Source organism: Centruroides vittatus, unplaced genomic scaffold, assembly GCF_030686945.1.
Source record: "Centruroides vittatus isolate TY-2023 unplaced genomic scaffold, ASM3068694v2 contig_754, whole genome shotgun sequence".
In the NCBI taxonomy this organism is placed as follows: domain Eukaryota; kingdom Metazoa; phylum Arthropoda; class Arachnida; order Scorpiones; family Buthidae; genus Centruroides; species Centruroides vittatus.
The window spans coordinates 1,407,555-1,428,981 of NW_027122490.1; the positions used below are offsets into that span (position 1 = coordinate 1,407,555).

At 31.6% G+C, this 21,427-nt stretch overlaps 1 protein-coding gene and 1 long non-coding RNA gene across 3 annotated transcripts in view; one reads left to right on the forward strand and one right to left on the reverse strand.

Moving 5' to 3' along the window:
• l(2)05287 (WD repeat-containing protein l(2)05287) overlaps positions 1-17,214 on the forward strand; it is a 29,809-nt gene extending 12,595 nt beyond the window's left edge. Inside the window, exons 8-19 of the mRNA XM_067277727.1 lie at positions 9,080-9,168; positions 9,255-9,410; positions 9,488-9,684; positions 9,757-9,941; positions 13,757-13,914; positions 13,977-14,163; positions 14,236-14,327; positions 16,069-16,310; positions 16,383-16,436; positions 16,530-16,667; positions 16,774-16,859; positions 16,940-17,214. Of these exons, the coding sequence (XP_067133828.1) occupies positions 9,080-9,168; positions 9,255-9,410; positions 9,488-9,684; positions 9,757-9,941; positions 13,757-13,914; positions 13,977-14,163; positions 14,236-14,327; positions 16,069-16,310; positions 16,383-16,436; positions 16,530-16,667; positions 16,774-16,859; positions 16,940-17,099 (1,744 nt within the window). The 3' untranslated portion in view covers positions 17,100-17,214. The remainder of the gene's footprint in view (positions 1-9,079; positions 9,169-9,254; positions 9,411-9,487; positions 9,685-9,756; positions 9,942-13,756; positions 13,915-13,976; positions 14,164-14,235; positions 14,328-16,068; positions 16,311-16,382; positions 16,437-16,529; positions 16,668-16,773; positions 16,860-16,939) is intronic.
• A 617-nt stretch (positions 17,215-17,831) lies between these two features.
• LOC136981373 (uncharacterized) lies at positions 17,832-19,480 on the reverse strand. Of its 2 annotated transcripts, XR_010881697.1 has the most exons (4): positions 19,357-19,480; positions 18,295-19,118; positions 18,136-18,225; positions 17,832-18,062 (listed from the first exon to the last, which is right to left on the reverse strand). It is a non-coding gene; the product is annotated as an uncharacterized lncRNA (long non-coding RNA). The 2 variants fall into 2 exon arrangements; XR_010881696.1 differs by having other exon boundaries at positions 18,136-19,118.
• Between the last annotated feature and the right edge of the window lie 1,947 nt (positions 19,481-21,427).

Consider the following 21,427-nt stretch of genomic DNA (forward strand, 5'->3'; position numbering starts at 1 on the left):
TTTTATATATAAGGCAGAAAAATGTTTAACAATGTTACAAGATTTACACAAACATCCATACACCTCATAATATCATTAAAATAATAATAAAATGATAAAAACCAATAACCAATGAAATATTTAAATCATCTGCTTAGCTGTCAACAGCTTCACAAATTATTTTTAACACTATATTATACAACACAGCAAATTATCTAAAATGTGTTGTTTCACAAATATTGCTGTAATAAAACATTACAGTCCTATGTTCCTTTCTATGTATCAATGGACCATATTTATTTCTTCTAAATAATTCACTTGTAACATGGTTACATAGTCTTATGCCACACTTAAAGCAATTATACAGGTAATTCACCTTTTCCAGTTGAAGGAGTATGCCTAACTTTAACACATTTATGTATTACATGAATGTGTTAAAGTTTGCACCTCATTTTTAGATATATTCATATCTAGGGGAAAAGTGCATCTTATAATCAAGTCCTTCTTTCCCTTACCTTCTTTTCTGCCAGCTGAACAATTCATGCATGGACGATGTCTTTCTTGTATGTATCTTATAATCAAGGAAATATGGAATAAATTTTCTAAAGTAGACAAAAATATTCCTATTACATATATAACTAAGATTATATATGTAATAGGAATATTTTATGCTAAGATTACATGTAATTTGATTTATAATTAAACTAGAAAATTCTAGAATAGAAGATTGTGATTCAGAACTTGAATCCACATTATTTACTTACATGCAGATGTGTTTACAGCCATACTTCCATTGAAACTCTATTTCCAGACACATATAGGCTGTGGTTGTAGTGTCTGTGATAAGTTAGATCAATGTCAATGTTGTGTAGCCTTAATAGTGTAATGTTTTTGTTTGTAGCTTTCTGAAATTATGATCTTTGTTTTTTGTTTTTTACAAAAGTACAAAGATTAAAATATCTGAGGCTTCATCCTCCTTTTGTACAAAGACGAGGTCATCCTTATTTTGATTTAGCATACATTTGCTTTTATTATTAACTTATCATAGAGGCAAATGGAACTTTTTAGGCAAATGGTAAAAAATAGACTTTGTTACAAAATATGCATTTCAGATGTTACATCCCGCATTAGTTCTCATTTACAGATGCCTGATAATATAAGTATTTCATTTATACAATGAATTTCATTGTATAATCCTTTCCCTATTTGAAGTGCTATGCATTTCTCTATGCCAGGGGTAGGCAACTTTTTTCATAAAGAGCCATTTTTAGAATTATATTTACCAAAATAATACAGAGCCACAAGTCAGCAATTTGAATTATGAAATATATCATTTTGGAAAATTGTGCCTACAACATTTTTTTTCTTTTTTGTTAAAATGGGTTTATTTGTGCTTTGCTTAAAGGTGCTGTAATAAAATACACTGCAATTCAATTATTTATTATCAATGTTACAATAGTCATAATTATAAAATATAATTATTAAATTAAAAAATAAGTGACATTCTTACATATAAATTAACATTTTTCTTTGGTCAAACAGTATGCTGGGATTTCAAATATTTTATAATGTATTTAACATGTATGAATAATAAAATTAAAATAGAAAACTTCATAAAAAAATAAGAACAATATATAGTTTCTAATAAGATTTTTAAAGCTGAATTTCTCAAGAAAGTTTGTCAAAATTCGGTAAATATGACATTACTTTCATTTTGAAACAAGTCGGCAGATTCACGCTGTTCAGTTGATTTCTTAGTTTATTTTTAATAAAATTTATGTTGAAAATATCTGTTTGCAAAAATATGTCAATCTGAAAATTGACAGAAGTCTAAATGCTTAAGTTTTAATTGAATTTAACTGTTCCAAGTATCAAAAACAACTTGATCTTGTCTTTTAAGATTTTCTATCTCAAATCATTTATGTCATGCAGCAAAAGTAGATTTCTCTCTTTTTAAATTTTCTAATTTACTTTTAAGATTTACAAATTTTGAACTCCATGTTTCCTTGATTTTTAAATCATCTAGTTTTCTAGTTGAAAAACTGCTTAATCAATATCACTAAAAGGTGAAATATTCAAAGTGGTAGAATTGATTTCAAATGGTCTTAATAAAGACATGGTTGCCTTTTCCTTTCTAAACTCTAAATCTCTCACTACTATTTGCGCGAAATATGTTAAATCTATTGAAATACGATCCTGTTGATATTTCTTTAACATAGGAAAATGTAGCAATTTGCCTTTCTCTAAATCTGTGGTAAACAAACATAATTTTTGTTCAAAAGCAAGTACAGTCAAACCTGTTTTTATGCGCTCTTTTTATGTGCGATTTTTTAATGCGAATTTTTAATTTGTGCGGTATAGTTGGCGACTAGTCTCGTGCGATTCGTCATGTCTTACGTTGACTTATTATAGCTAAATAAACTTATTATAGCATAAATGCACTTATTATAGTAATATTATTGCATGAATATGCGAAAAATGAAATAATTTACTTTTTAAGTCAACAAAACACCACCTGGACAAAAATATGTAAAACAGACGATAGACCAGACGATGCAGTCAAGTGCTGACATCTGTTGTCAATAAATTCTATTTCGTACGGTTTTGAGTTATTTTCTATGTGAGACTTTTTTTATGCGGTCCCTGTTGACCGCATAAAAAAAATATTTTTTAATTGTGTTGCGAAAACTATTATTTACAGCCATTCGTGAAGTTTTGTGAGATTTTTTTTATGCGTTTTTTTTTAATGCGGTCCCTATCCCCCGCATAAAAACAGGTTTGACTGTATTTCTTCTAAAAGCAAAATAGCTGTATTTTCCTTCCCTTGCAGTTTCTTGTTTAGTGTGTTTAAATGTGAGGTCATGTCCACCATAAAATGAAATTTTTGTAACCAATCATGATTATTGAGCTAAACATATTCAAGATCTCTTTGGTTTAAAAATAATTTCATTTTTTCAATGCAAGCAGCAAATCACATTAACACTGCTCCACTGGATAGCCACCTTACTTTAGTGTGTAAAAGATCATCAGAATATTGACTATTGATTTCATTAAGAAATTCACAAAATTGCCGATGATATAATAGTCTTGTCATTATTTTGTTCACAATTTGTACAACTGGGTCCATAACTAAAGTTATTTCTTTTGAAAAGGTTTGTGAGAAAAGTGCCTCTTGATGAATTATGCAGTGAAAAGAAAAAAGTCATGAAAAATTGGTTTTTGAGCGTAGAAACAAAACCTTTCTTTTCTCCTTTCATAGTTGGTGCTCCATCAGTGGCAATTGATACTATTTTATTAATATCAATATTTTTACTATTCAAACAATTGGTAACAGCAGATTCTACATGATCACCTGAAGTTTGTCTTATAAGTGGCAGTATAACAAATAACTCTTTCTGTCAGAGTTAACATATCTAAAAATAAGTACAAGCTGTGCAATATCATTTACATTGCAAGATTCATCACAGGCAATAGAAAATCCTGGTGTTTAATTTAAATCCATAACTTGATGACTAGTTACATCTTCTGCCATACGAACAGTTCTGTCTCTTACAGTCTTAGCAGACGATGGCATGTCTTTTATTTTAGCAATTATTTTTGTTTTATTTTTAAAATTGCAAAAAAAAAGATATTCAGACATTTTAATAAAACAATATTTCACCAAATTGCCATCTGTAAATGGCTTTCCCCATTTCATTATTTCTAGAGTGGTGATAAAACTACCAGTAGTTGTATTATTACTTGATTTTATCCAATTTGAAAATGTACTTTTATTTAAGTTTATTTTACACTGAAGTTCTTCTACTGCCTTTCTTCTTTCTTCTCTCTCTTGATAAGTGTTTGCAAATGCTTCGTGTTTATTTAAAAAATGCCTTTGTACATTTGATTTTTTGTTATTAGAAAACTTTTCTTGACATATTATACACACTGGGAATCCTGTTAAATTTGCAACAACTGCATAGAATTCAGTCCATTCAATTCTAAATTCTTGATTTTCTTCTATTTTTCTCTTTTTCCAACCATATTAAATATTACCCTCAATACTAGAAGGAGCTTTTATTCAATACTTTTCTTTTGCACACTATAATATTTAATTATCTAAACACAAGTAAATAAGAACAGTATAAAAGTACCATATGCCAACATGATTGTTTATGTCGGCATTTTTAAATTAAATCAAGCAGGGGAAACTGCATTGGAGTATTCATGACAGTTCATGTCTCTGATTTCAAATTTGCCTTACGGTCGCAAGATGTCTCCATAGGTTATATTTTTATATGATAGATAACAATGAAATATTACAACAATATGATGCCACCCAATTAAGCACCATCTGCTAAAAGGCTAAATTCTACCTTTGCTAGGTTAATTTGGTGTGTTTTCTCCAGGAGATACTCAATTATTATTATGTTGGGTTAAGTGAGATATACTCGGTTAACACCGGTGGCTGTGTACTATGCCAGACCAAAGTCAATGCATAGTAACCAAAACAAAAATTAAAGAAGTTGTCTGTATTCAGAAATTTCCTCACAATATGACATGTATTCAATATAGCGGCCTTCTGTAGTGTGATGTATGTGTTTCCATTCAATTGTAATGTGCCCAGACTTTTGTGTAGTGTGTGTGGTATGACACCTGTAGAGGAGAGGATGACAGGTACATACAATAAGCCATATAATATCCATCCTCTACAGATGCCTTATTTCCTGGGTTAGTTCTGTGTACTTGCTGATTTTTTCAGTGCATGTGTTTTGTATATTGTGTGTGTTTGGAATAGATTTGTGTATAATGTATGTGATTTTATTGTGTTTGTCAATGAGTGTGATGTCTGGTCTGTTGTGATAAATTATTTTATTTATGATTATGGCTCTGTCATAGTACATTTTGTGCATGTTGTTTTCCAATACTGTCTGTGGAATGTATTTGTAGTATGGATTCACAGATGTCTACTAATCTGTGTTTCTTTGCAAGCTCTTGATGTATTATATTTGCTACTTGATTATGTCTATGTAAATAATCTGTCTGTGCCAGGAGCTTGCAACCGGAAGTGATTTGTTGTATAGTTTCTGGCATGATATGACATTTTCTGCATGTGTCATTTGTGACTGTTGTATCTTTGAGTATGTTTTCTGTAGTTTTTAGTATTTATGACCTGATCCTGTATGGCAATCATGAATCCTTCTGTCTCCCAAAGAGGCATCCCTGAGCTAACCAGTTGTTTGATGCAGTTTTGTCAACAAAATCCTGGGCCAGGTCATAGAAATGCCTGCTATGGAGTGCCTTTTGAGCCCACGATTGCTTAACGGTGTCTATGCTTTTTATATGTTGTGTCGTGTCCATATGTTATGAGTGTAAATTTAGTGGTGTGTTATTTGAGTCTGCTAGAGTTACTGCTTTATGTAACTGTGATATTTCTTGCTTTTTGTAGAAAAACTCTCACAGTGACTGTATTTGTTTGTAGTGAAGGTTAACTATGTCAATCAGGCCACGTCCGCCATCTTTACAGGGAAGGGTTAGTCTTTCTATGGCAGATTTAGGATTATGCTTAGTAAGTGTTGTTCTTGTTTTCCTTTGGAGTTGCTCAAGATCTGTGTGAATCCAATGTACAACTCCAAAAGAATATGTAAGTACTGGAATGACGTATGTGTTTATTGCTTTAACTGTGTGTTTTGCATTTAACTGTGTTCTGAGAATAGCATTTAACCTACTTTGGTATTCTTTAATTAATCTTTGCTTTATTTGTGTATGTTCTGTTAGTTTGGCCTGTTGGAATCCTAAATACATGTAGAACTTGCCCTCTTCCATGGATTCAATAATGTCTCCATTTCCAAGTGCAAAATCTTCTTTCTTCAGGATTCCTTTTTCTATGTGAACTGTTTTGCATTTATCTAGGCCAAATTCCATTTGTATGTCCTTGGTGTATGAATGTGTGATTTGTAGGAGTTGATGAAGTTGTTTTTGTGTGGATGCATAAAGTTTTATGTCATCCATGTACATGAGATGTGACAGTGTAAACTGTGTTGTTTTTTCATGTCTGATATTGTAACCATATTGTATGTTGTTTAACATGTTGGATAATGGGTTTGGGGCTAAGCAGAACCAGAGAGTACTCAAGGAATCACCTTGAAAAATTCCTCACTTAATGAATATTTGGTTTGTTTGTATGGAAGTGTTACTAACCCTGAGATGTAGTGTTGTTCTCCAGTGCTGCATAGTGTTTTGGAAGAATGCAATGAGTGATGGATGTATTTTGTACATGTGTAGAATATGTAGCAGCCAACTGTGTGGAACACTGTCAAATGCTTTTCTGTAGTCTATATATGTTATGTGTGTGTGTTTCTGTGTTGTTTGCCTGCTTACTGTAGAATGACTGAATGACTAAGAGTAACTGTTCTTTGCATCCCCTGTGATTTCTACGGCAACCTTTTTGTTGTTCATAAGAATGTATATTTTGTTTGCAATACAGGATGTCAATAATTTGTAGTGTTGGGAGACATGTAATTGGTCTGTATTGTGTGGAGTCTGTGGTATTGTTGTTTTTAGGTTTCATGTAGGGGATGCCCTGAGTAAGAAAATTTGGCATGTCTTGTGGGTTGATGATGATGTGTGTTAGGTGTTTAGCTAGTTCCTGGTGCAGTGATGTAAATTTTTTGTACCAGAAATTGTGAATGTCATCTACACCAGGTGTCTTCCAGTTGTGTGTTCTGTTAACAGTGTATTGGAAATCATGTATGTTTATTTCAGCACAGGGCATAGTTGGTATGTTGTGCAAGTTTTTGTTCTCCTCCTCTATCCAGCCAGCATCAGCATTGTGTGTAACAGCACTGGACCAAAGAGAAGACCAGTAAGATGTGAGTTTTTCTTCTGTTGGTGTGCCACTGTGCTGTGTATCAGTGTTTGCTTTGGTACTGATTTGTCTGTAGAAGAGTTTATCATTGTTTGTGAATAATTTACTTTGTTGTTTTCGTAGTGAACATGTTTTGTATCTTTTGAGTGTACATGCTTTGGCTGTGAGTTTTTGTTTTAGTGTGTCGATGTATTATGTGATGTTTGTGTTTTGTGTGTGTGTGTTTTTATTTTCTTGAAAATGTTTTTGAGTTATTTCTTTAATTTGGGTGTTATGTTGTTTTTAGTATATTGTGTGTGCTTAATTGCTGTCTAATGTCATTTATTTGTGTTTCTATTCTTCTCTGTCAGGCAGGCTTGTGACAGAATTGTGTTTTCTGTGTATTTGTCTGCAATTGTATTTTCAGTCTATGGTGTGTCACTACTGTGACTGCCCCAGCATAATCTAATGTATGAATGTCTGAGAGTGTAGAAATTGAATGAATGTAGTGTGGTAGAAAGTGAGTGTTTACATAATTTAGTGTTTTTTGTACTACCTTTGACACATTGATATTTGGTATTCGTGGTCTTTGGGTGGGATCTGTATCTGTATATATGTTTTCTGAGTATATAAGTGAATGAGTTTATAAGTGAGAACGTATTAACTAAATCCATATCTATGTTATCAGTGATGGGTGAGGAACTGTCTGTAGTATCATTAGTGATAGTTGTTGTATGTGTTATTATCAATGCTTGTTGCTGGATTATCCTGACAGGTTATGTGATCTTAACCCTTAGCCTGCCGTTTGCCACGCCCCCTTATTTTGTAAAAGTGTTGTGTATAATTGTTCCTTTTTGATCAACAACCCTTTATTCGGTGACAGTGAGGTGAGGATATTGTTGTATGAATCTATGGTGTAGTTGTTGTGTTTATGCTGTCATGTTTGTTTTGAGTTTTGTGATGGTGTGGTAAGTATGTATGATAAACTCATTCATTTCTATTGCCCATTTCATTTGTTGGCATGGTTTTCCAGCCTTTGTGGTCTGTGGATGCATTGCCACAGAAACACCAAGGCTAGGTTGGTTCCTCACATCTGTTGAGGGCATTGCAATAGCCATGCTTGGGCTGGTGCTGCTTTTGCCACTGATAACCAAGGGAGACTGTGGCCTATTTTTCAAACTTGAGCCTCTGCTGTACCCACAAATACGGACCTTGTTAACTCAGGCGATGTCCGAGCTGGTATCAAACTTAGATCTGGTTACTACCATGATAAATATCTCCACAGAATGTGGGTGTGGTCACTGTTAGGTTCATTTCTCCCCATAGACCTTACTGGCATGGATGTCTCTACCAGTAGCTTGTGCTCCAGCCTGCATTGCCCTATGGATCAGTAAAATTACTGGGCTCTCCCACCACGACCAGGCGGTAACCATGGGAGAGTTGTTATTATTATTATTAAGTTTTGTTCTTACTCTGATAGTGAAGTAATAAATGATTAGTGTAATTAAAAAGTCTTTAAAAAAATATTAGTGGAGTTGAGTTATCTTTTACTAATTCAAAAATAGCCACAATTATGCATTAAAAGAGCCACAGGTTGTCATCCCCTGGTCTAGGTTATTTGAATTTCAGTGGAATAAGTATGTCTAACTTCTGATAGGTGATTTAGCTATACTTATATTGATATGAAGGGTTTTTTTTTTTGTCATCTATGTATATAAGATGATATAATATACATTGTGGAAGTGTTTATAATATATTAGTATATTATTAGGAATATATGTGGTGCCTTACAAGGCCGTGCACACTGGGAGTTTAATGCCATTTGGGAAGAATTTAAAAAATGAAATAAAATTATTATACAAAAAATACCTGTAACCTATTGATACATTAAAATTTTTTTTTTACAACAGTTTATTAATTTTTATAAACACAACCCTTTTAATAATCCTGCTCATGTGCCTGGGGCCAGTGTAATTACTTGATCACAATCAATTTTGAAAGTATTATATATTATCATAACAGTCAAATTTAAAAAGACTTGTATTTGAAAAAATATATTAAGAGAAGTGTCATTTTTATAATATGAGAATTCTCATATTATACAAATGATGGATGTAACACAACAATAGGTAAGCAATTTTTGTAATTTTTTTATAAATTTATTTGATATTGAATCTTAATTTTTTTATCATTATTTTACATTTATGTGAAACTTGCACATTATTTTTTGTTCAGAATTATTATTGTAAATGTTTAAAATTTTTACGCTGATAGGAATGATTTTTTGAAGTCAAATCAACCAAGCAGATCTGTATATCATTGGCATACATTACCAGTAGAAGATCTGGTTTTTTCCTTTGAAGGTAAATATTTCAAAATTTTAGTTTATGCTTTAAACTTTATAAAAAAAGATTTAAATTATTTTTTAAAAATTTAATTTTTTTATTAGGAAGTCATTTATACTCTGGAGGTGGAGAGTGTGTTCTAGTAAAATGGAAAATTGGAACAGATGTTCAGCATTTTCTTCCTCGTATGGGATATCCTATAAAATATATCACCGTTTCTGCTTATAATGCATATATAGCTTCTTCACATATTGATAATGGTTTTTATTTTTTCATTTTATTTTAAATATTAAAAATTTGTAACAGTTGTCATAAATGTCAAATTTTATTTTTATAGGAATTAATCTAATTAATAATCAAAACAAAATAGAACAAATATTCCAAGGTCTTACCCAGAACTGTATGTTTGGCTTGAATGAATATTCAGCATTAAATATTTTATTATATGATCCAAAGAATCATGCTCTAGTCTTAAAAGGAAAACCAGGATGTCTTCAGTTTTACAATCCAGATGAGGATCGTCATTTATTCAGTGTGAGTAATAAACCTTATAATTAATTTCAATTAGTTTTGTTATTTATGGTTTTTTTTCTTTTTATCACAAAGATTAATGTTACTGGTGAAAATTACATATCTAAAGACAGAGATGCAGATGTTATAAATACAATTATTGATACAGTAGATATTGATAGTGATGGAATGTGGTTAGCTACTGCCGAACATTGGGATGACACAGAATTAAGTCCACGTATTAGATTAAAATTCTGGAAATTCATTGAAGAATCTCAAAAGTAAGTTTTTCAAACTTTTATAGAAGGAAAGTTCTAATTGGTTATTAAACATGATGATCACTAATGCAATTAATGAACTTCTCTATGGGTCTTGTTCATTTTCTATTTATTTATATGCATTTTTCGTGCTCTTTAACATATTTCTTGCTGATTCAGTGGAAAATCATTTTTAGAGCCAATTAAGTCTGGGAAAAGATTTATTTTGTGATTGTTTTGGCTAACTTCATATTTCAGTGATTACTCTTGTATTCAGTCAATTGGGCAGATGGATGAAATAATGCATTGGAATCTTCCAAGAAGGAATGCCTCCCAAGAAGACTTTCTACTGGAAACTGACCATGTTACGATGTTATACATGAAAAAAGTCTGGAAAATTCTATATGACCAACCTGTTGATGAGATACAAACCTTTGATCGGTTATCAGTGTTTAATGATGTAACACGCTATTCAGTAGCCCAGAGATAACTTAATATAATGGTGTTACATAAAAACAGTGATATACTTAGGGTCAGTTGGTTGCCTGGCCTGGACTTTAATCTGTGTTAGTTTTGCCTGTTTTTAATTTGCAACAACAGTTAAAGTAAAAAATGTCCAAAATAATTGACTGTCAGTAAAAAAACAAAGATTTATTGAAAATATTATGCGTTAACAAACTATGTACAAGAGATTAATAAAAACATGAAATTACGTTAACAAAACAAACTACACCAAAGTTATAAAATATTGGAACTAGAACTGATTCAAATCAAAAACGAAACCGAAAAGAAATGTCTGTAAAAATTTCCAACAATTGAAGAACTTAAATCAAACTTAAAAATTAACTCTCTGCAAAAACTGAAAAAATAACTCAGACTAAATTACTAATAAACAACAAAAAAATTCTTATGATCTAAACTGCCTAACTGTCATACCAAAAATGCCAGAAAATCTTTTTCATTAATTGAACTTACTCTGAAACTTGTCTCACTTGTACTCAAAGCTTCACCTTGTCATCTTCACTGTTACCAGGATTATTTTTATACACCTTGGTGTGACATCACAATTAATTATGCCACTCTAACTCATTTATATACATATAAATTAGCAATTTCTTTTTCCTTTGCAATCTCTCAATTATAATTGTCTTTTCAAACTTTCCAAAAAAAATATTCTCTGACTTTTAGGAATCAGCAACAAAATTGAGATAAAATTCTTTAACTCTACTCAGAGATTGCTTAATCTGAGATGCTGTTGATAGATTGGCAGTGTTGGCATTATGAGTGTCTATCATGTTCACGATAATGTTTTCATTATTTTAGAATTTTGTCTGGGAAGGTGTGGAGTTTTGTCCTTTAAACAAAATAAAACATCCCCAAAATAAATAATAATGATAACTAAATAAAAAAACCCTGAAAATAAAAGTGAACATTTGGACTCGACTTCTTACAGTGATTTCATCCATTTGGCTCACTAGTAAGCTATTCAGTCACAAATATCATCAAAGGTTGAATAATTTCATTTTCAAATGAGTGATATTTGCTCATTCTTTACCTGTCCTTCACTTCGACATTTCCATTATTTCAAGTTGAGGAAATCATTATGGAAGAGGAAAATGAGAAAGTGTGTGTTGTGTGTGTATGCAAGGGCGTCGCCAGCCAATGGGCCAGGGGGGGGCAAGGTAATATAAATTGATAGAGGATATGAATTGTATGTAGGTAAAATAAAAACGATTCATAAATTTTAAGAAGCTTAAGATTATTTTAATTAAAACATAATCTTCTTGGGTTTTTCACGTGGGAATTATAAATCAGGCAATAAATGACTTAGCATTTAAATAATTTTTTTCGCATGTCTAGGGAGGGGCAACTGCCCCTCTGCCCCCCTCTGGTGACGCTCTTGTGTGTATGTGTACACACAGACATGTAAGCTTGATAGTTATATTAACAAAATCTAAATGTTGCCAATTTAGATATATCAGGCTATATTTCTGTTACTGTTATTGGCTATATTCTTCCAAACCTTCTACAGTATATTGTGAAAAAATTGCAACTAGGATTATCTTTGTCCAAGGCTATACATTTCACCCATACTAATTTTGAATCTTTTAATTTCATTACATCACCAGAGAGCCTGTTATATGTTTGTTTGTTATATATTGAGTTTGTACCATGTAACCCTTTCAACTTTCTCTATGTTGCTACTACGGATATTTTTTTTACAACAGAAGTGCAAAATTGAATAATAACTACATCTAGCAATCAAATTACCAATATTGTGAAAAATATTATTAGTTGAACTCAACACAGTTTTAAAAAAGTTATCCTGATTGGCTAAGTTAATGTCTAAAATTCTTTACAGTTCTTACAGACTGGCAACTTAATTAGAAGAAAGATGGTGATACCTTTTTTCTAACATCCATTAGGTATGATAATTGCTTCTTAAAGCAAAAGTAATAACTTACTAACCTTGTATTTTGAACAGATATTTAACAAAACACTAACATGTGTGAGTTGTCATGTTGTCACAACAATGTGGACCATGTGGGTTGGTACATACTTGCAACCTCCAGTATTTTATTCAATAGTTATTCAAACTGTAGAGTATAAAATAATTTTAGTATGTAAAGTAAAACATCTAATAAATTTAATATTTTAACATCTTTGATGATATTCTGTATCATCTAAAGTGAAGCCTATTATAATGCAAACAGTCATATGACAAAACGTAAAACATTTTTTATAAATATAAAGATCAAAATTTATTTGGAACTTTATATAATTTGAAATATATTGAAATTTTTATAGTTTTCTGCACATCTAGAGATTATGATGATTATCTGAGACCTCATTTGCTGAATTTGATCAATAGGAAATGTGTAATCTAATTAATTTTGAAAATTATAAAGTTTCTACATAATAATAATTATCGGCAATTTTCTGTAGGTCTACTATTGAGCTGTCTTTTGAGATATTCATCTTATTTTATTTTTTTCCCTCCAAGTGTGATTGGTTATCTGAAATTGTCCTATCTTAATTATTTCAGATAATTAAATGCTCTATTGTATATAGATATATTACTTTTTCACTATCTTAAATTTTTTTTTTTCCTGGACTATGTGGGGGTCATAGTTATCAATATTTGTGTTGCTGAAAAAATATTGCTTGTCTGAAAATACAACAGAATATTTTTATGAGGAGAACATCATTTCTATTGAAAAATTTGAATAACTTCTTAATTCTTTTACTCTAGATTTTATTGTGAAGAGTTATTAGAATATGATATTTACATTATTTGAAAATAGTATAAGTTTATTCTGTGTTTAAAACATTTTATGCAGTCTAATTATTATTAAAATTACAGTGATACTTTAAAATCCTTGATGATAAGAATTTTCTGGTCATTGAATTTTTTTGTCGGAACTGGAGTAATGTTTCTACAATTTATACAGTTTAATAATGATTAATTTAAAAAAGAAATTTTTATTATTTGAGCAACAAAATTTTTTAAAATTAAACGTAAAACAAAATATGCTTTATAAAGTTAGATTGAGTATTTTTGTTTTTCATTTAGCTTAAATGAAAATGGAATTGCTAGTCTGCAGATAAGATTTTTCAGCAAAAATGCAATTTTGTGCAAGTGTTTTTCTTACATTAGATATTTGTTACATTAATAAAATTCATAATTAACATCAAAGGAATGTTAAGTTATTGATCAGTTGTATTACCAATAATTTTATATTTTTCTTTTTAAATTTGAAGACAGTCACATCTAGAATTAATTTAATAGATTCTATCAGAATGGCATATGAGCTTAATTAAATATTTTCCCTTTTTAGATATCAACTTAACACTAATATATTTCTTCCACATAAGAAAAGAGTAAAATCAATAAAGTTTCGACCTAAGACTGAATTTCCAACTCCTTTGGCAGTGACAATTAGTGAGGATAATTTTTTTAAGTTATGGTCTGTTTTCACAGATGAAGATGATGATGGTAAGAATTATTTATTTAAGACTTTTTTACTATTATATATAATTAACATATTTTTAATTTAGAGGACAAAGAAACTTGGAATTGTTTTTATGAAGATGATTATGCTAACCTGGTTCCCACCTGTGCCAAATTTTCAGAGGATGGTTCAATGTTGGCTGTGGCTTTTGAGTACATAATTACCCTCTGGGATTCAGAAACAAATAAGCATCTGAAAAATCTTTATATGTTGGGTGAAGATAGAACTATTCAGTAAATAACATTTTTAGTGAAAATTTCATTTTTATTCTGATGTGATATTAAATCATTTTGGAATATTTACAGTGAGATGGCATTTGGTAGAGATACGTGTAGTCACCTGTTGGTATGTGTATCTAAAGAATGTATAGAAGTATGGAACTTGCTAACTTTAAAAGGTAAGAAATATTTCTGTTAAGATTTATAAATTTTAAATCAATTATATTATATAAATTTAAATTTATACAAAATTAATTAGATATTAGTTTGCTTGATGACAATATATTTAAATTGAGTGCTTAATTAATAATTAATTAAAAAAAAACATACAAAATCAGATAACTTGTATAAAATTTACAAAATCAAAAATTCAGCAAGAAAAACTTAAGAATTTAATGGTAAACAAACATTTTCAGTTGCTTTGAGTAACCATCTTCAGGTTATATAGGATGTTTGGAAATGGAACATGGAATGAAATGTTATTTTTAAATTACAAAAGAATCAATGTGTGATTTGATATTGATGAACATATGGTTTCATAAGTTAGAATAATAATATTCAATCTCAAGTAATGCTCAAGATTTGTGACAGGGTTGTGTTATTTCTAATTAATAGCCAAATCATGCTTGCTTTATAAATTTCCAGCTTTACAAGATGTTTGAGTTGGAAAAACTCCCTTGAATGGTGAATGAGTTGTGTCCTGTATGTAATCTTCCAAAAAATTTCTGTGGATGTGTGTGTTGGCATCTATTTTGCAAAATATCTCAGGATGGGTGAAGATAAAGAAACAAAATTTGGCACAGTAGCTTGTATATAAGGGGCATTAGTGTTATTAAATTTTTGGTGTGAAAGGACAAGAGGATGAAGAAATAGGGGGTGATCATGTGTCATATCTTGCAAGGGGTCATCCTTAAAGATTTTACTTGTTAGCATTTACAGTGTTTTATAAAACTCAGTAAGAGAAGAATGTCTCAATTTCAAATATTGTGAGAAGATATCAATTGCTTGACAATCTTTTTATGATGAATCAAGAACAATTCAGGAAAATGGAGTTTTTAATTAAAGAAAATTTATATTATTTATAACACAAACTGACCCTTTCATTTTAATTTTTACAAAACCACACATCATAGTATAATTTGTTCAGGACACACATGAATTTTAAAGTTGTTCCAAAGTTTAAATTTTTTAATGTTTATATTGGAACTCGCATTCTAAAAATAGAGCATATTAATACATCATCCTGATGCAAGTCTATTTAAAGGTTGAAAATGTTTCTATGTATTAAAATTGTGTACTGGTTTGAAAATAAGGTTGTTTTTATGTTTGTCTCATCCAGTATTGTGTGAGTAATACTTTTAAAACACAATAAAATTTAAATACATAAGAATTTTTACTGACTGGAAACCATGTCCTAATAGAGTAGAAATAGGGTAACAATGTCAATTGAAAAGTTGTAAAAGATAGCAATAAGTCATTTTAGTTATTGCATTCTTCAGTCTTGAATGGCACTTTGTTTTGAAGGTTTGTTTCAAGCTTTCAAAACATGAGTGATGTTGTCATACAAGAATAATTTTTTGGTTTAAAATTAATATTGCTATTGCTACTGATAAATTATATTTATACTCAAAATGGATGAATAGAAATTAGAAAAAAATATAGCAATGTAATCAATGTGTGAGAATAATTTATTTTTAATGTGATGGAAATTCTATCAATAAAATTTTATTTTTCAATATAGTAACTTTGGAAATTCAGATACAAGCTTTCTGTTTGACAACTGACCCAGAATCTAGTATAATGACTGTTTTTGACAAAAATAAAAAATGTAGTTCGTTTATTTTTTTTTCTTTGTTTAATTAAAACCATATCTGTTCTTGTTTCCACAAGAATTATAGAATCCATAAAAGATAACAAAAGTAACTTTGGAAATTCAGATACAAGCTTTCTGTTTGACAACTGACCCAGAATCTAGTATAATGACTGTTTTTGACAAAAATAAAAAATTGTTTGTCTTTACGCCAGACAATCCAAAGCCAATATACACCCATGAAAATGCATATACTGAAACAGTTACCAATTCGACATTTTTTCCTCGGAAGACTGAACAGGAGGAAGGATGGCAGAAATATTCTCAGTTGTATTATATGAATGAAAAACAAGTGAGTATGAAAGAGTTATTTGACTGGCATGTTTTGAAAAAGTTCTAATAGCCTATTCATTGATTTTTCTAGGAGTTGATCATGCTAGCTGAGGAAACTGAATCTAAACAAAACTTGCCCATATGGGTAATTGATTGATTCTCTTTGTCTTTTTTATAATTAAAACTAAAATTTTTAATTTGACTTTTCTGAAGTATTTTATTATCTATTGAACAATAGAATTCTGAACAATTCTACTATCAACCCAACACTCCATTTGCAAGGCTGATGGCAGAGCATCAGGCACATGGACCAGTGCAACACAAAATGCCTAATTTTAACCAGGATGGCACTTTCGGAGTAGATGTACTTACTATGGTAAGTTTTGGATTGTTAATTTCATACATTGCTTTCTTTATATCTTACACATCTAATAATTAATATAGAAAGAATGTATATATAACATTATTATTATAATTTTTAGATTAAAAATACTCCTACATATCTCTTGCCACCTTTAAGCACATTTGCTGAGGAATATCTCTCATCAACACTTATCCCGTTAAAACGGTAATTTAATATTTTTTGGATTTAGTTCATTTGTCAATTACATTATCACAATAACTGAATTGCTTGATAAAATAATATAGGGATGAAGCTAATAGTAAAGATGAGTCAGAACCAGACATGGATCGTGATGCTGATTTACAGGATTCTAAAGAAAATAATTGCATGGAAATAGATAATGTTTCACAGCAGATTGATTTAAAAGCTATTTTAGAAGAAAATTATGACTGGTTGGATGTTTGAGATTGTGACTAAGGCATTTAATTGTAAAAAATCAATGGCATTTTGTACAAATTGAATTGTTTCATAATCATCTCATTTAAATTATTCATATTTCATATTAAAAGTTGTTACTTTATTTTTGGCAAAATTTTCATTTATTTAAACATTTACATTTAGTTGTACCATATTTCAAGTTGATTTGAGGTTCCTGTTATCATTGATATCAATTCAATGTATTTTTTGTTCTCTTTTATTCTAGAAATTTGTTCAAATTTCTTGCTTTTCCACTTTAAAGCAAAATATTGTATATATTAATTAAGAACTAAAAAAATTAGATAAAATTTGATTTATCATAAAACAAATCACACAAAAAGTTCACTTAATTCATCATAATTTTGAATTTAATGAAATTAGAAAAGTACTAATAGTTTTATAAATACACCTAATTCTGTTTTTATTTAAGCTTTTTTTTTTTTTTTTTTTTTTTTTTAAACAATTTTGATTTAACATGATTTTTAAAAACAAAAAGTTTTCTTTTTACATGAGTTATTTTAATGAAATATACAAAAATGTACAATTTTATATGAATTAACATAATTTTTCACAAAACACATTTTTTATTAAAAAAAATCGAATAATTTGCATATAAAAAATGCAAATTAAAGTCTTGATCAGCTAACAAATCATTTTGTCAAGTGTGATCTTATTGAAGAATGAGTTTTAAAGTTTCATCTTCATCTGAAATTGTTAATATTGTCTTATAGGGAATTATATAAAGGTCTAAGACGACGACCCAGGGGTTGGATTTGTGGGAAGCGAGTGTTCGGGTTGTTTCATTGTGTAGAATTACACAGAACGAGGTGCTTGGCGTATAAGTGCGTGAGTGCGAGAATTTGAGTAAAGGTTAAACAGTGTATATCTTCGTGTACAGTGATGTTATGTCCGTGCGTGTGTGTGTGTGATCGAAGAACATCTTCGGCATGTCTATAAACAGAAAAACAGTAAATTACAATACGAGAATAAGATGTGTTAAAAAATGAAACGAAAGAGTTCTTACCATCGGAGATTTCAGAAAATATTCACTTGTCCACTTGGTCCTCTCGGTGATAAAGTTGGGGAGGGAGAAGGATCTCCCTCCCAACTGTTCCTAAAAAACACAAAGGCAGTGAGAAAACGAGAAGTTCGTTCATTTATTACCTAAGGTTAATATTATTACCTTTATCAGACAGTCTTTCTTCCTGAACAGTGTTATGAGAAGAGTGAAAAACCTGACCTGACCTAGCCTAGCCTAATCTAACCTACCCTAACCGGAAGCTCAATCCTCATAACAGCTGTTTGGGAAGAAAGGTCAGCCGAATGTCGCATCCAGTGAGTAGAAGTGTCAGGTCCATGTGGTCACAATCGGGAGTCAAATCCGTTGTTGTTGGACTTGTCTCCTGAGTGTCATGTTCAGGAGACAAGTCCGTGGGTCACGACCGAGTAAAAGAAGTCACGTCTGGGAAAAGGTGTCGAATCCGGTAAGAAAGTCGCATCCGGGTGAAGAAGAGGAAATCGAAGAGGATCACCGCCTAGGCCAAGGGAACCGCAGTCGTCCGCAGCAACGAAACCACGGACAGCTCGATCCCTCAACTTCGGCGGCTCTCTCCTCCGATTCCTCCCCGTTCCGACTTCGGCAAGGCGGTGGCGTTGCCGTCGCGGACGAACGAGCAGAACACGACCAACCAGAAAATGTCAACTTGGACAAGCTGTCATTTTCTACATCCGCCACAGCAAGGTCTGTGGCCGGATGACCCCCGAAGACCTTGGCCAAGTGCACTGGACCCAGGGTGTAGCGTTGCATGATCCCGACTCCGGGAGGATGCCACGCCACGCGCACTTGGGGAAGGTCTTCTTCACCCCCTGCCTCTCGCTCGTCGAGCCCCCGCTCCTCCAACGGCACGGAACGAGACTTGTTCCGCGTCGTCCGAGGAACCCCCTCCCTCCGGCGCCACCGTCTGCCTCCGCCGGAACCTCCTCCAAAGCCGCACCAACGTCGTCATCCTGTAAAAAAAGAAAATTTGCAATTAGTCCGGTGAAAACAAAAGCTTAAATTAATGCTTAAATTTTTCCGAGAAGAGCAAAATGCTGACCGCAGCTGCCTTTTTAAATCTAAAAGATTCGAATCCGAAGCGCAAACGTCCGACCATCGAACGATGTGCCGAGATGTCTTCTGGGACCGATCCTTCAAGTAATATTAAATAAATTCTTACGTCTAAAATCAATATGGACTAAGACTTACCTGAAAAATCTTTCATCTTCTCTGCAAAAGTCCTCAAACCACAAAAAAACAGCACGCAATCGAAAAGCACAACAAAAGCACGTCCGACCACAACAAGAAACACAATCGAACTGCGAATCGTCATGCGTGACGAATTTCGAAGAAACGTTAAAAGACGCGTCAACAATTTTCGAATTACGTAAAAATTCGAATTAAAAAAAATCAATTTTATTTTTTTAAAATTAATTTATAATTTTTTTTCTTTTAAATTTTGCTTCAACCATTTTCTTGTGTTTGGAATTTGATAAATAAATTATCTTCTGCATTTACATGGTGCAGAATGGCCATCGTGGAGAGGTGAGAGACGATCTTTTGAAATTTTACGTCTCGAGGCTTGACCATCTCCGAAAATTGCCCGAAATTCGTTTGAATACGTTGATAAATATCTTTTTCGGCCGAAAAAGATATTAATTGGATAAAATCAATCAAATTCTTAGGATTTCGATTTATTTCGCCCAATATTATTTCGCGTTACGGAAAGATTCGTCGGTCGCCGTCGGGGTTGCGGGTTTTGCGTATTAATGCAACGTCAAACTGGATAAAGTTAATATTAAAAATACCGAAAAACCTTTATAACGAACGAAAATGAAGTCCTAGACAACGGGGAAACCGACACGGAGGAAAACAGACTGAGCCGGGGAGAAGCCACCATTCTTTCTCCTTGAATTTCTGGCTTTTTAAAGTATCTGTCTCCTAAATTCTTAATTTGATCGGTTAATCAATTTGACACTTCCGCTCGACTTGGTCCGCAACTGTTAATCCAACTTTAAAACTTTCGCTCGCCATGATATTTTATTTTTTGACGGCTAAGAATTTTTTTTTTTTTTTTTTGCCTTCATTACTTACAACGCGACAATTTTGCTTTCGAAGGAATCTACATTTATTTCCAAATTTTGTCATGTCTACGAGAGTCAGTCAAAGCTGTATGTTTCCCATCCGCATTACAATCCGTTCGCGTCGACCCGTGACCTCGGGACTGCAATTAGAAAAAATTGTGACCTGTAAATTCCCATTATCTGTCTTAATCTCGAGAACGGAGTTAGATGAAATCCGAGACCAGATATGGAAACCTTGGGAACGGAAGGTCCAATTAACTATATAAGAACATTCGATGCAAACCGGAAGTTACGTTTTTTCAATTCAAAACTCCACCTCCCTGAAAGCAGTTAATAGATGACCTATTAACACGACTCTATTGTTAAAGAAAAGGTATGATGTACAGGGGCAAGCCACTACTAATTTGAGGTGGAAAGCACATGTTTTAAATTGAATAATTTAAAAATATGATTAAAATTTGCATCCCCGGCGTTGTGACGGCGTCACAATAAACAATTGCTCGTAGTTGTAGTTTATGAAAACTTTGGTCTCAACTTGTGAAAATATTTATAATAGCAAACTACATTTTGTCGTGTTACGAACCACAATATTGAAGTTAAAATCCTTCTAAGAGATAATAAGGAGTTAATAATTGTGGGAAATGAAAGAAGCGTTGCATTTTCCCATCAAAAATAAACAAAGAAGTGAAAGAGACTGATGTGTAGAAACTACACCATTAAGATGTGCTCTATATTCATCATTGTAGATAACACAAGTATATTAATAATGCTTTCTTTTTCATTATATGGTCTTAAGCCAAAACTTTTTTAAAATAAATTTTTGAATCACTAGCCACGATATAAGGGCTAAAACTAAAATTATCAGAAAAACTTACTTGGTAAAACAAAATGTGTAATGAATATACATACCTAGTACAAAAAATTCTTCAATTGTATGAATATACTTTTAAAGAAACTTATAATTAAATATAACTTTGTGAAGAAACGTACATAAAAATAACAAAATATTCTTTACTTTTTAAATCTTAAAACAATCCACTTAGTGAAATAGCTCCCTACGAGTGGTTAATGAATGGAGTCAGAGACGGTCCAAGTAGGTGTCTGCATGCCAAATGAGGGTGCCGATACCGGTCAATGTCAAATGCCTCTTTTGTCGCATCACTAGTATATATCAAAGGACGCGACAGGGATGTTGG